The following is a 17,214-nucleotide window of genomic DNA, read 5'->3' on the forward strand; positions in this document are numbered from 1 at the left end:
GGCGGAACGCTCTTAGGGGAAAAAGATAACGCGGGTGGTCCTGGTTGTTAGCGACGCCGCGGCTATTGTGTTATTCTACAAAGCACATTGAGGGAAAGTCGACCGCAAACACACCACTCAGTCCTCGGGTAGTTTCGTGTCGCCACTGGCGTTCCTTCGACTTGTGACTCATCTGCAACGGAGGAACTCAGAGTGTCTTCACTCGGGCCCTCTGCAAGCCCATTCAAGCGCTCCGAAGCATTCTCTGTGAAGGTAAGGCTCGCGTTAGCTAGCTGAGAGGGAAAACACGCCGGCCATGTTGCCGTGTGCTTGTATGGGGCTGGCCGCTTGGCTCGTCTGTCTGCTCAGACTTTATAGAGTTGTAAAAAATTGTGGACAAATCCAGTAAATTAAAAACATCCGAACTTATTTTGGCATTCGCTGGCTATTTGACATAGCGCGCGAGGCTACAGCATGCGCAGACATGATGCAAAAATGGTGTGCAGCATGCTGGCTTCGACGCTCATGAAACCGGACGAGACAAATAGGCTTTGTGCACTGTTACTGTAACTTACAGATGTTTAAATCATTTTTTAGCCATTATTTGTAAGTGTGCACAGTTGCGGCTGCCGCAGTGTCTTATTCTGTGGATGCAGTCTGTAAATCACGCTCACTGTTACTCGCCAGACATGAAGGGGGGTGGGGGCGTTTTTCTTCTCCGCTACCAACCACTGCACATTAGTTAATAGACGACACATATAACCCGAGGTACATTGAGGTTGTTTTCCAATATTGTCTGTGTTTTAGAGGAAAAATTGAAACTATCTGGGGTGGTATTGTCTCTGCATTGCTATGGTGTTATAAAAGAGAGCTGGATAAAGTTTAGCCAGCCTCATGCAGCCATTCATGTTTTTTCCACACTTGGCACTGGTGCACTTTCTAAGACAGGGGGTTTCCTGAATTCACCACACCATCAGCACCATTTGGGGTTTTCAGCAGGACTCATCTACATCAGTTAGAGATTTCTTTTTTTTTTTTCAACAGGGATTGTGTAGTTGTAAGCTAACGTTAGCCAAAACAGATGTACACTAGAGGCTATACAGTCAAAAGTTGTGATCCACGATAGTGGATTTTTTTTTTGTGCCCATATCTGATATGCCAAAATACATAACAACTAGAGTTGCAAATTATAAGCACTTTTCTTCATGGATTATTGTTAATGTTAACGATCAATTAATTGTTATTTGAGAAAACGTTTCAAACGATACCAAAATATAGATAGTTTTCCTCAATCAAAGCTTGCAGCAACATATTACATAAACTTTGACAGCATTGCATAGCCTATCAATTAATCGACTGAAATTCACATGTACAATTACATTTTTGAGGACTTAATTTATTATCATTCCTAATAACAACTCATTTGGTCTAACTGATATGGATACCCATATATATATATGTTCTTTTTACCCCTTAAATCTCCTGTGGTGGAAATAACATCATGCAATGTGTAGTTTTATTATGGTGGCCCACCGGCACACAGACATAAAGTACAATGCTGTTTAATGTATGTAATATTCATTTATTGTGCAAAATAAGAAAAGAATACTTCAGCCTAAGGTTTGTTTTGTGTATGTTCACTTAAAAAATGTTTTTTAATATTGGCAGAAATCAGCATGCTTTCTAATTTTTATATTTCATTTTAAAGCTAATATTTGCTGGTACCAATGATGTGCTGATATCATTTTGCATCCCTAGTCTGCAGGGTCCGCATGTTCAGTGTGTAGCCTGTGTTGTCATTCATTGTTAAAATTGACTCGACATGCAGTCAAAAGTTGTCAGCTTCACATGTTTGAGGGTGCCCACTGACATGGTGAAAGTGCCTTGTTTTGAAGTTCAGTAGTAGTGGTCGCCTCATTTATGTACACACATAGTTGACTTCAGATACTTCAAGACCAAGATTATTATTATGGTTTAGTTAAGATGTTTGCATGGGTTGCAAATAAGCAAGAGAATTTGAGTAACATGAAAAAAAAAACAATTATGCAAAACTTTGACCCTTAATAACATTTAAACAAATGATTTCTATATAAATGTGTCCCCTGTACACTTGTGATGAATAGAGGATTTTGCTATCAAATCCAGAAATGTTTGTTTTTTATTTTAAACCAGGCTGTAAGTATGTTTGTCTCCCTTAAATCTTTGGGATTTTGTGGCCCCGCTCTAAATTTGGAGGTTTTTGCAAGTTTGTGAACACAGCACATGCAGAGCTCTCAGTGAGTTAGTTTTTTTCCGCAGCAGCAGTTTGTGACTCGTAGGGTGGTTAAATTGATCTATCGATCCAATTGCGCTCCGAATGAACGGTTCAGCTCGGTTCAGCTCTTTTTTATTACTGAATAGTTTTTTTTTAGAAAATATATCGATTTAAAAAAGAATCAAGTCAGACCAGGATGAAAAATTAAATATTTAAATATATCAGAATATTGTTTCTAGAGGAGAGGTAGCAATTTCTACAATGGCAAAGTTGTCATATAAATGATAGTCCTGACATCCCAATACTGAGTGAAGATTAGTTTTCATCAGTCATTCCTCCTGTCTTCCTCCGCCTGCAGGTCCGCTGGTAGAGGGAGACAGGACTGTTTGTGTCAGCCAGCAGCTAAGTTTAAAGAATTAGCCAAATTTACGCACTGAAATATCGCTTACTTCACGTTCAACACGTTTATGCTGGCTGAAGAACTGTATTGATAAAGTATTCACTGTTTGATCATTAGGGTTTTTTTGCACTTAACAGTAGTAACAAGCTTAGTTATCATCAGTTTGAGTAACCTGCGAGTATTCTTGACTTCCTCGACACTGCAGCCGTACTGCTGTTCACTGACCTCATTTCTTGTCATATGTATGTGTGCGAGTGTGTTTTTGTAGAACTCAACCCAGTCACAGACAACGGGTTAATCACACCAAAACGCTAGAAAGCACAGATAAAAGAACATAAAGCGGAAGCTCATCAATATGACGGTCTTAGATGATTAAGACCCTGTTTCATTCCTGGTTTCCATAGCCATCCCTAATTGATACCTGCATTTGTTTGTCAAAATGTGCTGACTCACAGCTAGTAAAGGGGACAAAACATTATATTGGGACTCTGCTTTTAGTAGAATATTTATGGTTTCTTAAAATATGGACAGATTGCTGAAATGCTCAATTAAATATTGCATTGACAAACAGAGGCAAATGGAACAGAGGCTAGCTAGGGATGCACCACATATATCGATCAGATAAATTGTTGGCCAATAATGACATTTTAATTATTGTTTATTAATCCGATAATTAAAATTATGGCTGATAAACAGTGCAGATAATCCAGACTGTCATTGACTAAATAAGGGCATCATCTACACACCTCGACACAGTGGGTGGTGTTACACTTTTGAAGTTGGTTGGCGCCACCAGTAAACAAAGAGAAGAAGAAGAAGAACTGCAGCAAAATAATTTCTTTCAAAGTAAAGCACAAAACAACAGCCAATGGCATGAAATGATGGCTTTTTAAATTGCAAAGTCAAATTTGAACTTGAAACTGAACATAATAGCCCTTTTGCAGCTGGATCGACATCAGATTTTCTGTGCTGCATAAAGATTCTCTTAACAAGCATTTATTTCTCATAAACCTGAAAAAATTGGTTTCATTTCTTTCAAAAAACGTGGGGGGGTATAATACACAGCATATCAAAAATATCCCACAAACTGCAAAAAAAAGTTCATGAGGAAATTATCTGAAATGAGCTTGGAAGGAAACAAAGGAAAAAGACTTTATATGTAATATTCTGAATTATACATTTAAAATTATGTTTGTTTCTTTTTTGGTTCGTTTAAAAAAAAATTTCTTATTATTTTCTGGGAATTTTAGTGCAACTTTTTACTAATTTCTTGCTAATTTTTGAGATATTTCTTGTGGAATTGCTCATCACTCGCTTCTAGGGCTGGGCGATATGGAAAAAAGTCTTATCATGATAATTTTTTTCATATAAGTCGATATCGGTATATATCATGATGTACATCAAATCACTATTTATTTCTGTCAAGATTAAAGGTTCCCTTTTACTCCTAAGTGACACGTGAAGATATCATAGTTCACTGACACAGTTTCATTTGACCATGGTGTGTTGGAGTGTGATAAACATATGATTTATTATTATTTATTAAACTTTCCAGCATTATATCAAAAAATTAAAAGCTCCATCTTAAACAAACCATTACAAGGTAATGTGCCTGTGGCCCCGGGCCCCCAATACATTACATCTGCCCCTGGTAATAATAATGAGAGCTCAGCGCGAGCAGCTGGATGAGACGGGGAGCACTGTGACCTGGCGTCTGATTAAACCTGAAACTAACTAAGTAGTCTGTAAATGTCTGAAGATGCGCTTTCCACCTCTGCAAATTTGGCTGTTTCCGACACTTTGGTGCTGGAGAAGCTCCGCTCTGTTTGTCTGTCTCACTGCGCTGCTGTCGGACCATCAGCTGTTTGATCCGCGATAATGAAATGCTGTGGAAGCACATACGACTCTGTTGTCAAACACTCAGCTGTAATCTAGAGTCTAATTCGTTTACTGCATTTGATTCGTTGATTCATTGGCTGTTCGTGTTGTCTGTCAAAACATGGCTGGAATTCTTCTCCTTCTATCGACTACGTCTCATATTTCAATCATGGAAAGGTTATTTCACGATTGATATCGTTATCGTTTTATTGCCCAGCCCTAGCTGCTTCCTATGTTTTTGAGAGAAATCAAGCGAAATTGCTTAGGTTTTAAAAGGTTAAAGTACCCTTGGATATGTAAATATGCATGAATACAGAACACAATTTACAAATTCACATAACACATAATCATAAAAACTAAACCAGCAACAATAATTCTACACTTAATAACAGTTACAGTAACTATAAATGCAAATACACTTTGAGCTAGGATCAATTATAAACTCTCCACCTCAGGAGAGACTCAGCAAACAGACATTTCTCTGTTCTCTGTTGAGGAATGACGACAGTGAGAATAGCTGCTCCATCGTGACAGTTCACCTTAAGGGCGCCTGGTCACTTTCTGCTTATTAACTTGCTAACTTTCGGATTAACCCCTTTCACTGAAATCAGCAGGTGGGCAGAATGACACAGAAGCTTTGCCCGTGTCTTGAGGAGTTGTAGCAATTATTCACTGACAAACAGCCCAAACTGTTCCCACACTGCGCTGTTGTTTTTAACCCTATACTCACTTCTCCGGTCACTGCAGCCTCACATGCTCTCTCTCTCTCTCTCTGTCTCTCTTGGCTGGGTTGCTTTTTTTGTTTTAACAGGAGTTTGATAGCTATTTCATATATAGATATAGCTATTTCAATAAGTGAATTAATGAAAATGTTTCCATTGACCAAACATTGACTTTTGCCCACCATGTTTATGCATTAATGATGTCAAGTCAGCAACTCGTGATATAAAATTATCTTTGAGTTGTCTTTGCGACATGAGAGGCTGTTTCTGTTTGGTCATTCTGATTTTATTGACGTCCCACTGAGCAGTTTTGCGGGGCTTCACTGAAGTACCTACCCTGAGGCAGGGACTTGTTTTGCCGCCGTAATGTTTCCTGTGGTGGAGACATGCATCAGCGGGCGAGAACCCTAAGTACCTGCAGTGGAAATGGCCCTGTTGGCTCGGGGTGTTGGTACCCAACCCCAAATACTAAAGCCATGTCTTGGCACTAAGGTTTTACTTTTCTACACACTTACTAATGTTTATCTTGTATGTTTTTAATTTTACCAAAAGCAGTGAATTTAAGACTGAAAATGACTTGTCATTTGACACAGAGTAAAATGCCTCATAAGTATTTTTGTCTTAACATACTGTGGTATTTACTATATTTATCTGTGGTGTAGGGTTATATGGGGACAGGGGCATTTGTCAATACCCCAAAAAGCCTCTCCCTGTTTTTCTCCACAGCCTGAGTCAGAGCTGCCCTTTTTGTTGTGTTAATAACAGTGAGTAGTCAGTTTGATGTGGTTAGGTCACAGCGTCCATATTTACTCACTGCATCTTAGCCTTTCTTACCCTCAGGTGCACAAACTACAGGGTATTTTTTTTTTAAAAACAACAAGTGTTAAGTTATTGATTATTGTATCAGTTATCGGCCTGAAGAGCAGGCAGTTATCATTTATTGGTAGCAATGGCCAAATGAAGCCTCATGAAACATTTTCTTTATTTTCTGAGTCAACTAGATGGCACTCTTAAAGAAAAAGGCACAATGAATGAAAATTCAGTGTGCTTTCTACTGTTGTGTAGCGGACAGCGCTATATAGTGGGCTTAGAAAATGAGGAAAATGGTTCATGAGGCTTCACTTGGCCACCACTAGTTGTCAGAATAAGTTAAAAAAATTGTGCATTGCTAAGGCTAGCCCATATGGGGTGTCGCGACTTAAGCACCCCTCGGTTATTTTACCTTCTGAAATGACTGCTGGCATACAGACTCCAGACGTAATAGTTAAAGGTTCTCACAGTGTTTGCCAGAGCCAGTCCTTGTGCAGCTCTTAATCTGGGAACCCCTCCTCCTTTCTTTCCCTGCATACTCTAGTTTCAGCCTCTTTTTTTTCCTCCCTTTGCTGGGCCTAACATGGCTTCCCCTTAGCTTGTGATCTGGGTGAGATGGGGACTCTGCAAGTCCTAGAGGCAGGGCCGCTGTCTCTGTGTAATAGTGTTGGTGTAAAACTGAGTAGCCTCGATGAAGCTGAAGGAAATCAGAGTCATATACAGTTAGGGATGCACCTAATGATTATTTTTTTTAATCAATTAATCTATCGATTATTTTTTTAATTGGTCTAACTAATATTTTTTTATTACTCAATCAATATAACAACGAATTTACAGAAAATAACATTTTAAAACTTGTCATACTCTGCAGGGCATTATTCTCCAACAAAAATAGCCCAGTCTTAACTGGTAATCTGTGTTTTACAGTCTGATATAAAGTCTCTCCAAAAATAAAATTAATGCAAGAGCTTGTTCCATTCAAGTAAAAGGAATGTAGTGCAATCTACATTTAGCAATCCCACAGCAAAATAAATAAAACAATGTAAAACTCAAGTCACTTACCAAAACAGTTTTGTTACAACTCTTTGTTGAAGTAACAAACCTCAAATCTAGCACTCCAACAAATTCAACTAAAACACAAGAAACTTGTGCTCCAGAAAAGGATAAGCACTCAATAAAGATCCTAGGGTCACTGATCAGCAATTATGACTTAAATGTAGGCCAGAGAGCAGTAATAGAAAAGAAAGAAAGAAAGAGGAGGCAGAGCCAGGGTGGCAGGTCTGAACGGACTAAAAACTACCCCTGCCGGATCGAGCTGAAAACATCTTACAGTAAAATTAGCGCAGTTTGAATAACACTATAACTTTTCTCTAACAGAAATAATTATAACTTGTCCATTCTTTCTGCATCAAAATAATCCCGGCCTTAACTGGGCTTTAAGGCATACTGCTGCCTGCTGATATGAGTGCTGTATTTTCATATTTATAAGCACATATTCCGCTCATTTATGAAGTTATACAAGCTTCTGCACAGCTGACAACCCCGTCCTGTAAATGTTTTAAAATAAAATGCATTGTATCAGCAACTGATAGCATTCTGTCCACAGAGACACAGTCAGATAGCTTTTGTTTTGAAAGGGAAGCAAGGAAGTTGAACAATTGCCCTATATCAAAATATGCTGGTTACTATTGATATCTAGACACCACTAAAGTGATTTAACTTATATGCATGCATCTTAATTTCTTTTGAAAAAAAGAATAAATGTAGTCTGTTATGGTGCCCTGCAGTTTGTAACTGGTGCAAGCCTCGATGCACACGTTGTAACTTATAAACTGGTTCAGCTGATTTCATTTGGTATGTTTACATGCACAGTAAGTTGAGCTATGTTCACAGTGTACATGCACCGCAGGCAAATTGATTTATTGATGGAAGTGTGTCCGACTCCACCATGGCAGGTGAAGACATGTCCTCTGTGAGCTAGTTGATAAAGCCTGAATCAGAAGCCTCATTCCCACTGCACAAAAAATACAATCGGCATCCACACCTGGGTCAAATGACTCTGCAGTAGACCTGGGTTTTTCTCACCTCAGGCTCCGATCGCCATTGATGGGTATGCAACACTCAGGTGAAAGCGGTAATTTCAGCTCTTTAACCAGCGAGATGCAATGACGTGTCGTCACTAATTACCGTCCGTTTCCTCCAAAAGCAGCGCTAAAACACTGATCCAAATCAGTCTGCACCGAGTTTGAAAGAGAGACTGAGTAAGAAAGAGATATAGAATAAACCAGTGACATGGTTTCATGTGACCATGGTGTCTTGGAGTATGATAAATATATGATACACTGTTATTTATCACACTATCCAGCATTATATAAAAATTAAAAGCTCCATCATAAACAATCTTCAGGTAAATTTTTGTACATTAGGCTGTTATTAGGCCAACCTCTCGTGACTGCAGGACTCTGATTTGAAGTTCTGCTGTGTGCTCATTCAGTGCTGAGCAAACTCTGCCTTAATTGATTGGTTTTAAGACACCTTAAAAAAACAGTCTACCTAAAGAATCAATATCAGTTATAGGTATAGGTCAGTTTAGGCTATGTTTAGAATATTTTCACAACTTTTGTCTTGCCGTAAGACAGCCCTTATCGACGGGTATTTGAAGCCGTTACATCAAATACAGCAGACGCTGTTGAGAAAAAACATTTTACTCCACTGAAGGGAGGAGCTGCTGCTCTACCGCTGCCTCCATCAGCTGTTGTGGAAGGTAAAGAGGTGCAAATATTCAAATATAGTATACAGTTAAAATCTGATGATTGTTATTTTTCTTGCGGTCCAGTCCACAGCAGGATGTAATAGTTGAAATTGTGGAAAACACCATGAACACTCATTATGTTACTTAGTTACATAACACGATGGTGCCTCGTTTATCCTTGCCGTTAGTTGAGCAGCTCTCTCACCATGGAAGTTTGCCTGTAGCTGAGCTCCTGTCTTCCTTCAGCCTCTCAACTCAACCGTAAGGTTAGGGTACCGTGTGTGCTCACTGCGTGCTCATGTATGGTGAAATAGTACCCGTACAGCCGGGCTTTGTAAGGTTGATGTTTGGTTTGTAATAAACGTTTGTGGAAACCCCCGACACGTGACTGTATGCTTTTGGCTAACACTACTGCCTCCAACACTCTCAGAACCTTCATTATCCAAGAAGCACGGACCCAAACTGTTACAAGGACATCGCCTAGCCTCCGTGCCAGTGTTGTGGGACTGTCCTTTTATTATCAGAGGAGGGGGGCGGCTGGAATGTGACTTTTTTATTTAAATAAATATACTACCTTTTAAAGTTGAATGTCCCTCACCTAAGCTGAAACAAAAAACACAAGTTCCTCCTCAATGCTTAATTTTTTTTTTAAAAAATGCCTGAATCGTTTTGCATCACCCCTTTCCCCCCTGACCCTAAACACAGAAGGAGGCTGGCGCGGCGACTAGGAGCACACGCAGAACACCTAGGCCAGTTGAAGTCCGACTGAGGTTTATACATGACGGAGGAAATGGACTTCCAATCGCATAATCTGGGTGTGTTAGTCTGACTTGACTTTCTTTAACATGTAAATGTACTGACTTAACACTGAATACTCCCTGGGTGCTCTCAGAGTAAATGGCTACATTTTCTGTCTCAGAACTGAGAACAATACACTAGAATAGCACTCATTTGGATATAAAAAGTTAACAAACATTTTTATTCACTGTGTATTGAGCAGCTCCAGACTTTACACCCTTTGACATCACATGTTTTAGACTTCCTTCTCTGGTGTCTGTATATGAGAGTGGTCATGTTGACAGATAGGGATTGAAATTTTCTAGTATTTAACATGTTGTAATTCTTTGTTTAAATGGTGTTCCCTTTAAAACTCAGCTCACCCATCAAACGGTTATTCTAACCCTTGTATCATTTGCTCGTTTCCTCTCGGCTCCACCAGAGGCGCCCTCAGCAGACGGCAAGCTGGCGACCGTAGCAGGAAAGAAGGGCAAGAAGGCTGAGGAGGAGGAGCAGCCTGCAGCGCCCGCTGCTCCTGCAGCAGCAGCAGCAGCAGCAGCAGCACCGGAAGCCGCCGCAGCACCCGCACCAGAGGAAGAGGAAGAGGAGGAGTATGTGGTGGAGAAGGTTTTGGATCGCCGAGTGGTGAAGGGCAGAGTAGAGTTTCTGCTGAAATGGAAGGGCTTCTCAGAGTGAGTATGATACTTGGCGGTCTTGGCCCTGAGACAGAGATCTCTCTGGTTGATTTAGGGATTAGTTTGAGTGCTGACGAATGAATATTATAGTTAAAAATAGCAAAAAATGTGAATAAAGTATAAAAAGGAGAGACGGATAAGGAATCAGAGGGAGAATTTATTGCCTGAAACAAGGACTGACAAAGATTTAACTCAACATATACTTTTTTTTTTCTTTTTTCTGCTCCCACCTTTCCAGTGAGGATAACACATGGGAGCCGGAAGACAACCTGGACTGCCCCGACCTCATCGCCGAGTACATGCAGAAACACAAAGAGAAGGAGGAGAAAAAGAAGGAGGGCAAGAGAAAAGTGGTCAGTGAGGCCTCGGGAGACTCCGAGGAGCGAGGGAGCAAGAGAAAGAAGGAGGAGGTGACTGAAGACTCCCAGCAGTTAGCCAGCATTAACTCCCACCGGTGTGTTTTCTCCTGTGGTCATGTGTTCTCTTGTTGGTATACTTCTGTCTCAGGGTGAGAAGGCACGAGGTTTTGGCAGAGGTCTGCAGCCGGAGAGGATTATTGGAGCGACAGATTCCAGTGGAGAGCTCATGTTCCTCATGAAGTGGTGAGTCTTCGCTTCTTTCTCTCTCTCTCTTTTTTCCTAAGTGTTTTTTTGACATCTACTGTAATTTTATTGCGCGTCTGCCTGTCCCAGAAGAGGGATTTCGCTCTTCCTGAGGTTTTTACCATTTTTCCCCGTTAAAGGGGGATTTGGGGGAGTTTTTCCGTAGATGATGTGAGGGTCTAAGGGCAGAGGAAGGACTTTGCTGTAAAGTTCTCTGAGGTAAATTGCGATCTGTGAAGATGAGCTTTATAAATAAAATTGAATTGAACTTACTGTTAGACAGATCCAGTGAGATGGCTTTAAGGTGGAATTCCTCTTCTTTTAGGGTGATTTTAAGATGTTCAACAACATGCTTAAAAAGAACAATACACGTGCATACATGCGTAAAAGGAAAAGGGAAAAATAGTTTAGTATTTTAGCTTTGCACTCAGCGCATTTACACGATGTTAGAAAAAGGCGAAGTATTGCGTTAGTCTGACTAAAACTGGACTTTTAAAGTGCAGGTCAGCATGTAAGTCCAACTGAAATCGAATCTCGAAATTGGATTAACTCACTCAGACAATGAGATGGATTTCCTCCGTCATGTATAGATCTCAGTCGGACTTTAACTGGACTAGGCATAATGCGTGTGCTCCTGGTTGCCGAGCCATTCTCCCTTGGTGGTTAAGGATAGGGACTGTTGATGTATTATGAGGGGGGTGCTGTAAAATGGGTAAGGCATTTAAAAAAAAAAGTGCTTAATTTTGGCTTAGGTGAAGGATATTCGACTTTAAAAGGAAGTATTTTATAATTATTTAAAAATTAAAAAAGTCACACCCCATCCACTCCCCTCTGATAAATTACGTACAGTCCCACAACACGGGGCCGCAGCAAAACACAGATAATACCGATGCTGATCATTTTGAAATGAGAACAGAACAAAACCGTGCGTGTGAAAGATAAATCCAAGCATCCAAAGCATCAAAATTCAAAACTTTTTTTTTAGTGTACATGTCTGAGGTTTTTCCATTCTTACACATAGTTAAAGACATGAAATAACTTGTAGAGCTCCTGCAGCAGTGGTTCCCAACTGGTCGATATATATATTGATATATAGTCTCGCAACACCCTCAAAGCTAGCAACCCACAAGCTAAAACATCTTTCAGTGTTTAATGTGGCATTTTGTTTTGCACCATTTTAATGCTAGCGTCCACCTCTCCATCAAAACAAATTTTGCAAGGGCATTGTTGCTGCATTGTGATTTTGGCGCTGCTCAATGCTCGATTTCGACTGGTTTCAAGAAATACACACAACCCAGTGTTTCACAACAAATGGACATCAAAGAACTAGCAGCTACTAAAACTGACTGCAGCATCGACTCATGTTTTCTGTGTCTCAGCCACAAAGTTGCACATGACCCACACACGAGCAAAAACAGACGGCCAACCAGCACGTGCCTGAGAGAAAATAGCTAGCCAAAGCAGCTGATGGAAGTCGTCTGTATTAATTGTTCAGAGAGTGAAACCAGAAAACCGTCTGGATGCTAGTTAGCACATTAACAACACAAACAATTGTAGAAGAACAAAGCATATTCACTGACAACACAAAGCATCAGGAAACATTTCTGATAAACAGAAAAACAACCTTACCTTATACAGCAAATTTGTTTCAACTTCACTCCCTCTTGAATGTAGCTCTTTAACTGTCCTCACTTCCATTTCACAGCTCGTGCGCTGAGCTGAACAGCAAATAACAGTGATTTTATTCACCGACGGGCTCTGCCATCACTGATTCAATGTGCTGAATTAGTTGGAAAAAAAGCAGACGAGGGACACACTGCAAAGACTAAGGGGACAGATGCTCACCGCCGGCCCAACATAGACCGTCAGCTGACCGTCTGCCTGGTGTGTCAGGGCCTTTAAACCTTCAGTGTGTGTTTATTGTTGGAGAAAATAAATGAAGAGCCTGTTACCTAACATTTTCCTCTCTTCTGCACTCCCTCCATTTCCCTTCCTCTGCCATGTTTCTTGGCTGTTTGTCTTTTTCTTTTGCTCCCCCTTTTTTGTCCTCCCCCTTTTCTTTTCCTTCTTTCTGTGATCTGCATGCTGTTTCTCCCTTTCTCCTCTCCTCCCCTTTTCTACTCTTGATTCAAAACGAACAGGAAGAACTCAGACGAGGCCGACCTTGTCCCAGCCAAGGAGGCCAACGTTAAGTGTCCCCAGGTGGTCATCTCTTTCTACGAGGAGCGTCTCACCTGGCACTCCTACCCCACAGAGGAGGAGGAGAAGAAAGAAGAGGAGAAAAAAGACTAGAGGAGGTGGAGGTGCAAAGGCAGAAAAAGAAAGGCAGTGTTGAGGTACAGGGCTGGAAATCAACAATTTACTGGCAAAATCTTAATTGCTGGTAATAGATTCTAGCAGCCACTTTGGCAGCGAACATGGAGAAAATCCCAAACTGCCAATGTAGCTGACAGATGTTTGTTTTCCTGCCCTGAAAGAAAGCAGGCGACCTTTCCTCAAAAGATGCTCCCACCTGTATCTCGACTGACAATGTAGATTTATTTTTAGAGGTATGTTGACACTTGTCCCTCTTATTTTAATGTGTTTTTGCTCACCAAGATGTCACCTGATGGGGACCGGTGTATATGTTCTGCCACAAATTGAATCTTGAACAGTGAGATGACTATAAAAGTGTTTGTCCCCTTCATTTGGTGACAGGTGCCCGGTGTATGAAATACAGGCCGCAAGCTGTCAAGCTACCTCTTTAGCACGTGTGTTCACGTGCAAGTTGAATGTTTGGCTGCAGCTGGCAAGTTTGTCTCTCTTCCCAATCACCGATGCTCATTTAGGCGGCTCGGAGAGCATAAACTTCCCTTCCTGCTCTGCCAGGATACATTGGAGGGAACTTCTTTTGGAAGGGAGGGAAGTGAGCCGAGGTATTATGGAGGAGTGAAAGAATGGACAGAAACCATTCGTCTCTTGCAGTATCTGTTCTCTTTGTGCCACCTCGGTTCTCATTATTTTCTACGTAATGCCGTTTTTTTTTGTTGTTTTTTTTTTTTCAATTCTCAAACGCCAAATGACAACAGTGCATTTCACTCTGACGCGGACAGTTTGACAAAGAGGGTTATATGGAAAAACTTTGTCCACGTATGTCCTACCAGCCAATGTGGCGACCACCAGCCAGTGTTCAAATGTCCTTGTAAAAAAAAGTTTTTAAGTCATTCCAGCCATGGACGCTGCCTTAAGCTGGTACTTTGCTTCATGCTGAATTCTTTTATGAAAATGAATGAACAAGTCCATATTTTAGTGATCTATTAGTTGTGGTTTTTTTGCTCATTTGGTGGAGCTTCAGAGGCAAAAACTTGTAGCTCTTCTGTGAATGTAAAACTGTCAATCTGCCGTATTACATGTGACGTTAGCAACTATTTTGTCCATAAGAACATTGCATTTTCCTTACCTGTTGGAACAAGCACCACCACATCACCACAGTATTTGACCTGCAGGAAGCCAAATAGTCTCCTGCCCAGGCAGCAAAATGACAACTTCCAGAAGTGATATGTGAGTGTAGACTCCAGCCCATTCCCTGGCAGCTGTGGCTGTTTTGATTCCAAACTTGTCATGCCATTTTAGCAATTTTATCAAATTACTTTTTAATGGAACAAAGGCTGGTAGGATACCTGCCAGAATGGCTGGTAGAGCAAACGCACAGTTGCAAAAATCAGCATATGGCAGGTTGTAATTTCCCACATTGGTAGAGTTAAGGCCACGCTGGATGACTTCAGGTGGAGAGTTGTGTGTTTTAAGAAGCTGCCCTTTAGCCTGTAGATTAGAGGAGCAAAGATGATTTCGACAGAAATGCATCAGACAACTAGAACAGACACTGTGTTAGGCTAAAAATCTGCAGGTTTCCACTTCCAAAGTGTGTTCAGCAGTGAGCTTAGTTATGATACAATGGTACAACATAGTTTTTCAATATGTTATTAATACACAGACACCTTTTTTTTCGTTTTTTTGTTGTTGTTTTTTTACATTACATACATTATTAATATTGCACATACAAATTAGAACTTTGGTAACCTACTAGAATAACAAAAAAAGCCTTTTTAGAACACGATTTAACTGCAATAAAAAATAGATAAACAGACTAAAAAAATGTTATCATATTAGATAAAACAGATGTTGACAAAATTTTCATTTGGGAACATAATATGCATTTGAATTTAATTTCACAATATACATTAGCAAGATACTCTGCTAATCCAAAAATGTAAAAAAAAAAATTACTTTTGCAATATATTGAAGGAAATGTTATTGTGATAATCACCAAACTGCAAAACATTAAAAATCACAACATATATATCCTGATACTCAGCATATCACAAAAATGTTGAAAATTGCTATAATGTTGTATCGTGACTTTAGTATCATGATAATATCGTGGTTCCCACCCCTACTGTCCTGCTAAAAGTTCTTTTTTTTGTATGTGCTGTTTCAGAAATCAAACAGGGTGTTTTTTGTTTTTTTTTTTGTTGTTGTTTTTTTAAATCCACATGGTGGAACTTTTGTTAATGATGCCAAACTGCAAGGTAAACAAGTGTGGGCTGAAAGCTGGAGTCAGTGATTCTGGAGAAAGGCGGTTGATATTTGAACTCAACACCCAAACAAATATATCCCTCGCATTCACGCCACCCTTCAGTCAAAGCCTCTGGCAATGTCTCGGATGTTATTTACCTTCCATTAATATCGTGGTGCTGCTTTGTTTTTCATGGGCGAAGATGTGGAAGAGATAAAACAGCTGGAAATGAAGCTCAATCTGAGCCATTTTTTCTTTTCAGTTACAGAGTTAACATACAACAGACAGCTAGCATACTACAAGGAGCTATTGGCTGAATTTGCTTTAAAAAATTGTATTGGAATAGAATCTCTGACTGCGCCTTCGATAAATTGTTGAAAGCTTTTCTGATTCGTGATCGTCAAACACATTTCCTTAGAAAATAAAGGCAGCTCCTCTTACTCGTTGTTACTCTTTGTGTAAATGTGCCCCAGTTAACAGGCAGGAACTCTCAGTGTGGGAATCAGTTAACCATATGTCGGTGAATTGTCAGCTGTGCATTCATCTACTCTGCCGGCCATGTTGGCTCAAAACTGACCGACGAGCATGTTTGGCTGATGGTGAAAGTTCTGGTGCTTTGGCTGGTAGGTGGAGTTTTCTGGATGAGACCGCAGCTCTGTCACATAGTCGATAACACGCTCCATAATAAACACACCTGGGTTTCATTGCTAAAAGAGGAGATGATTGAGAATACGCTCAATATCGTCGTCATTTCCGCTCTCTTGTTTTTAACCTTCACACACGCACTCAGCTACACGTGTGTTATCTAGGCTTTTTTATTTTTTATTTTAGCGTGCGCTGGCCGGGCAACACTCAAGACGTTAAGACTTTTTCTTGGTTCCTCTTGCTTGCAGACCGTCCTCTGTTACCCACGTTTTGATTGTTGCATAATAAAAACAGGATAGAACTTACAAAATTCAGCATGATTAACATAACCGCTTAATATGGGACTTCTTTCTCTGCTACCTAATGTTTCCCAGTGTTTTCTGTGTTGAATGTAGCCCGGCTGTGCTTCTTTCTATGTATAACTGTATCAAAGCTAGCATAGTAGCTTCCTCTGTTGGTGGACCCGGGGTAGCTATTTCAAATCTCCTGTCCCTGAAGTGTTTGCTTTGGGTGGCCTTTTTACTGCTGGAAATTTATCAAAAAAAATGACCTTTAAGAGAAAGAAGAGTTGGTTCAGCTGTAAATAGTTTCTGGCATTTGAAAATAGCTGTGCTAATACTGTTACTACTGTATGTTAGTATCTGGATGCTGGGTCTAAGCCCACCCTTTCTAGCTGTTGCTTACACATTCTAAATATGTTATTCAGTAAAGTTCCTGAAGATTGTTTTAAGGACTTCTGGCCTATGGGACATTCTTATTTCACCAGTGTACATCAGTGTTTCGAGTACAGTGTTTGCCTTCTGTTATACTTCATCATTCAGTGGAAGGGATTGAATCGGCTGCACCTGGGTCTGCTAGTTAGCTTTTCTATATTGTCCCTGAAACGTTTCTCTGTATTTAGCAGATTAGCTTGTGTTGTCCTGTTGCATGTTTATTGGTTTCCCTTGCAATGTCACTGTCATGGCAAATCTACTTTTAATGTTTGTTTTGGACAATAAAGGGTTTTCGTTTTCGTAACCGTTTGTACTTTTGTCTCTCATTTCGTCCTTCTCTGCATTAAAGGCACACAATAGAGCATTTACCTTCCAGCTGTGTGATGGCTAAAGCTAAATGTTGGCCCATCTACTTTAAAGCCAACATTTAAT

At 40.3% G+C, this 17,214-nt stretch overlaps 1 protein-coding gene across 2 annotated transcripts; it reads left to right on the forward strand.

Annotated features, from left to right (window-relative positions):
* On the forward strand, nucleotides 1–17,086 carry cbx1a (chromobox homolog 1a (HP1 beta homolog Drosophila)). Of its 2 annotated transcripts, XM_042504575.2 has the most exons (6): nucleotides 1–252; nucleotides 9,501–9,610; nucleotides 10,015–10,264; nucleotides 10,506–10,677; nucleotides 10,775–10,869; nucleotides 13,011–17,086. In XM_042504575.2, exons 2-6 carry the CDS (start codon nucleotides 9,574–9,576, stop codon nucleotides 13,159–13,161), a joined length of 705 nt encoding a protein of 234 aa, XP_042360509.2. In that variant the 5' UTR covers nucleotides 1–252; nucleotides 9,501–9,573; the 3' UTR covers nucleotides 13,162–17,086. The 2 variants fall into 2 exon arrangements, with proteins under 2 accessions (XP_042360509.2, XP_087925569.1); XM_088069443.1 differs by lacking the exon at nucleotides 9,501–9,610 and having other exon boundaries at nucleotides 2–252.
* The last annotated feature ends 128 nt before the right edge of the window (nucleotides 17,087–17,214 follow it).

Source organism: Plectropomus leopardus, chromosome 18, assembly GCF_026936395.1.
Source record: "Plectropomus leopardus strain MGB_pleo_1.0 chromosome 18, ASM2693639v1, whole genome shotgun sequence".
Taxonomy (NCBI): domain Eukaryota; kingdom Metazoa; phylum Chordata; class Actinopteri; order Perciformes; family Serranidae; genus Plectropomus; species Plectropomus leopardus.

Coding starts and splice junctions, on each gene's coding strand:
- cbx1a (XM_042504575.2), top strand. CDS start 9,574: ATGACGGAGGAAATGGACTTCCAATCGCATAATCTGG. Junction 9,611..10,014: donor CTTCCAATCGCATAATCTGG/GTGTGTTAGTCT, acceptor CGGCTCCACCAG/AGGCGCCCTCAGCAGACGGC. Junction 10,870..13,010: donor CTCATGTTCCTCATGAAGTG/GTGAGTCTTCGC, acceptor CAAAACGAACAG/GAAGAACTCAGACGAGGCCG.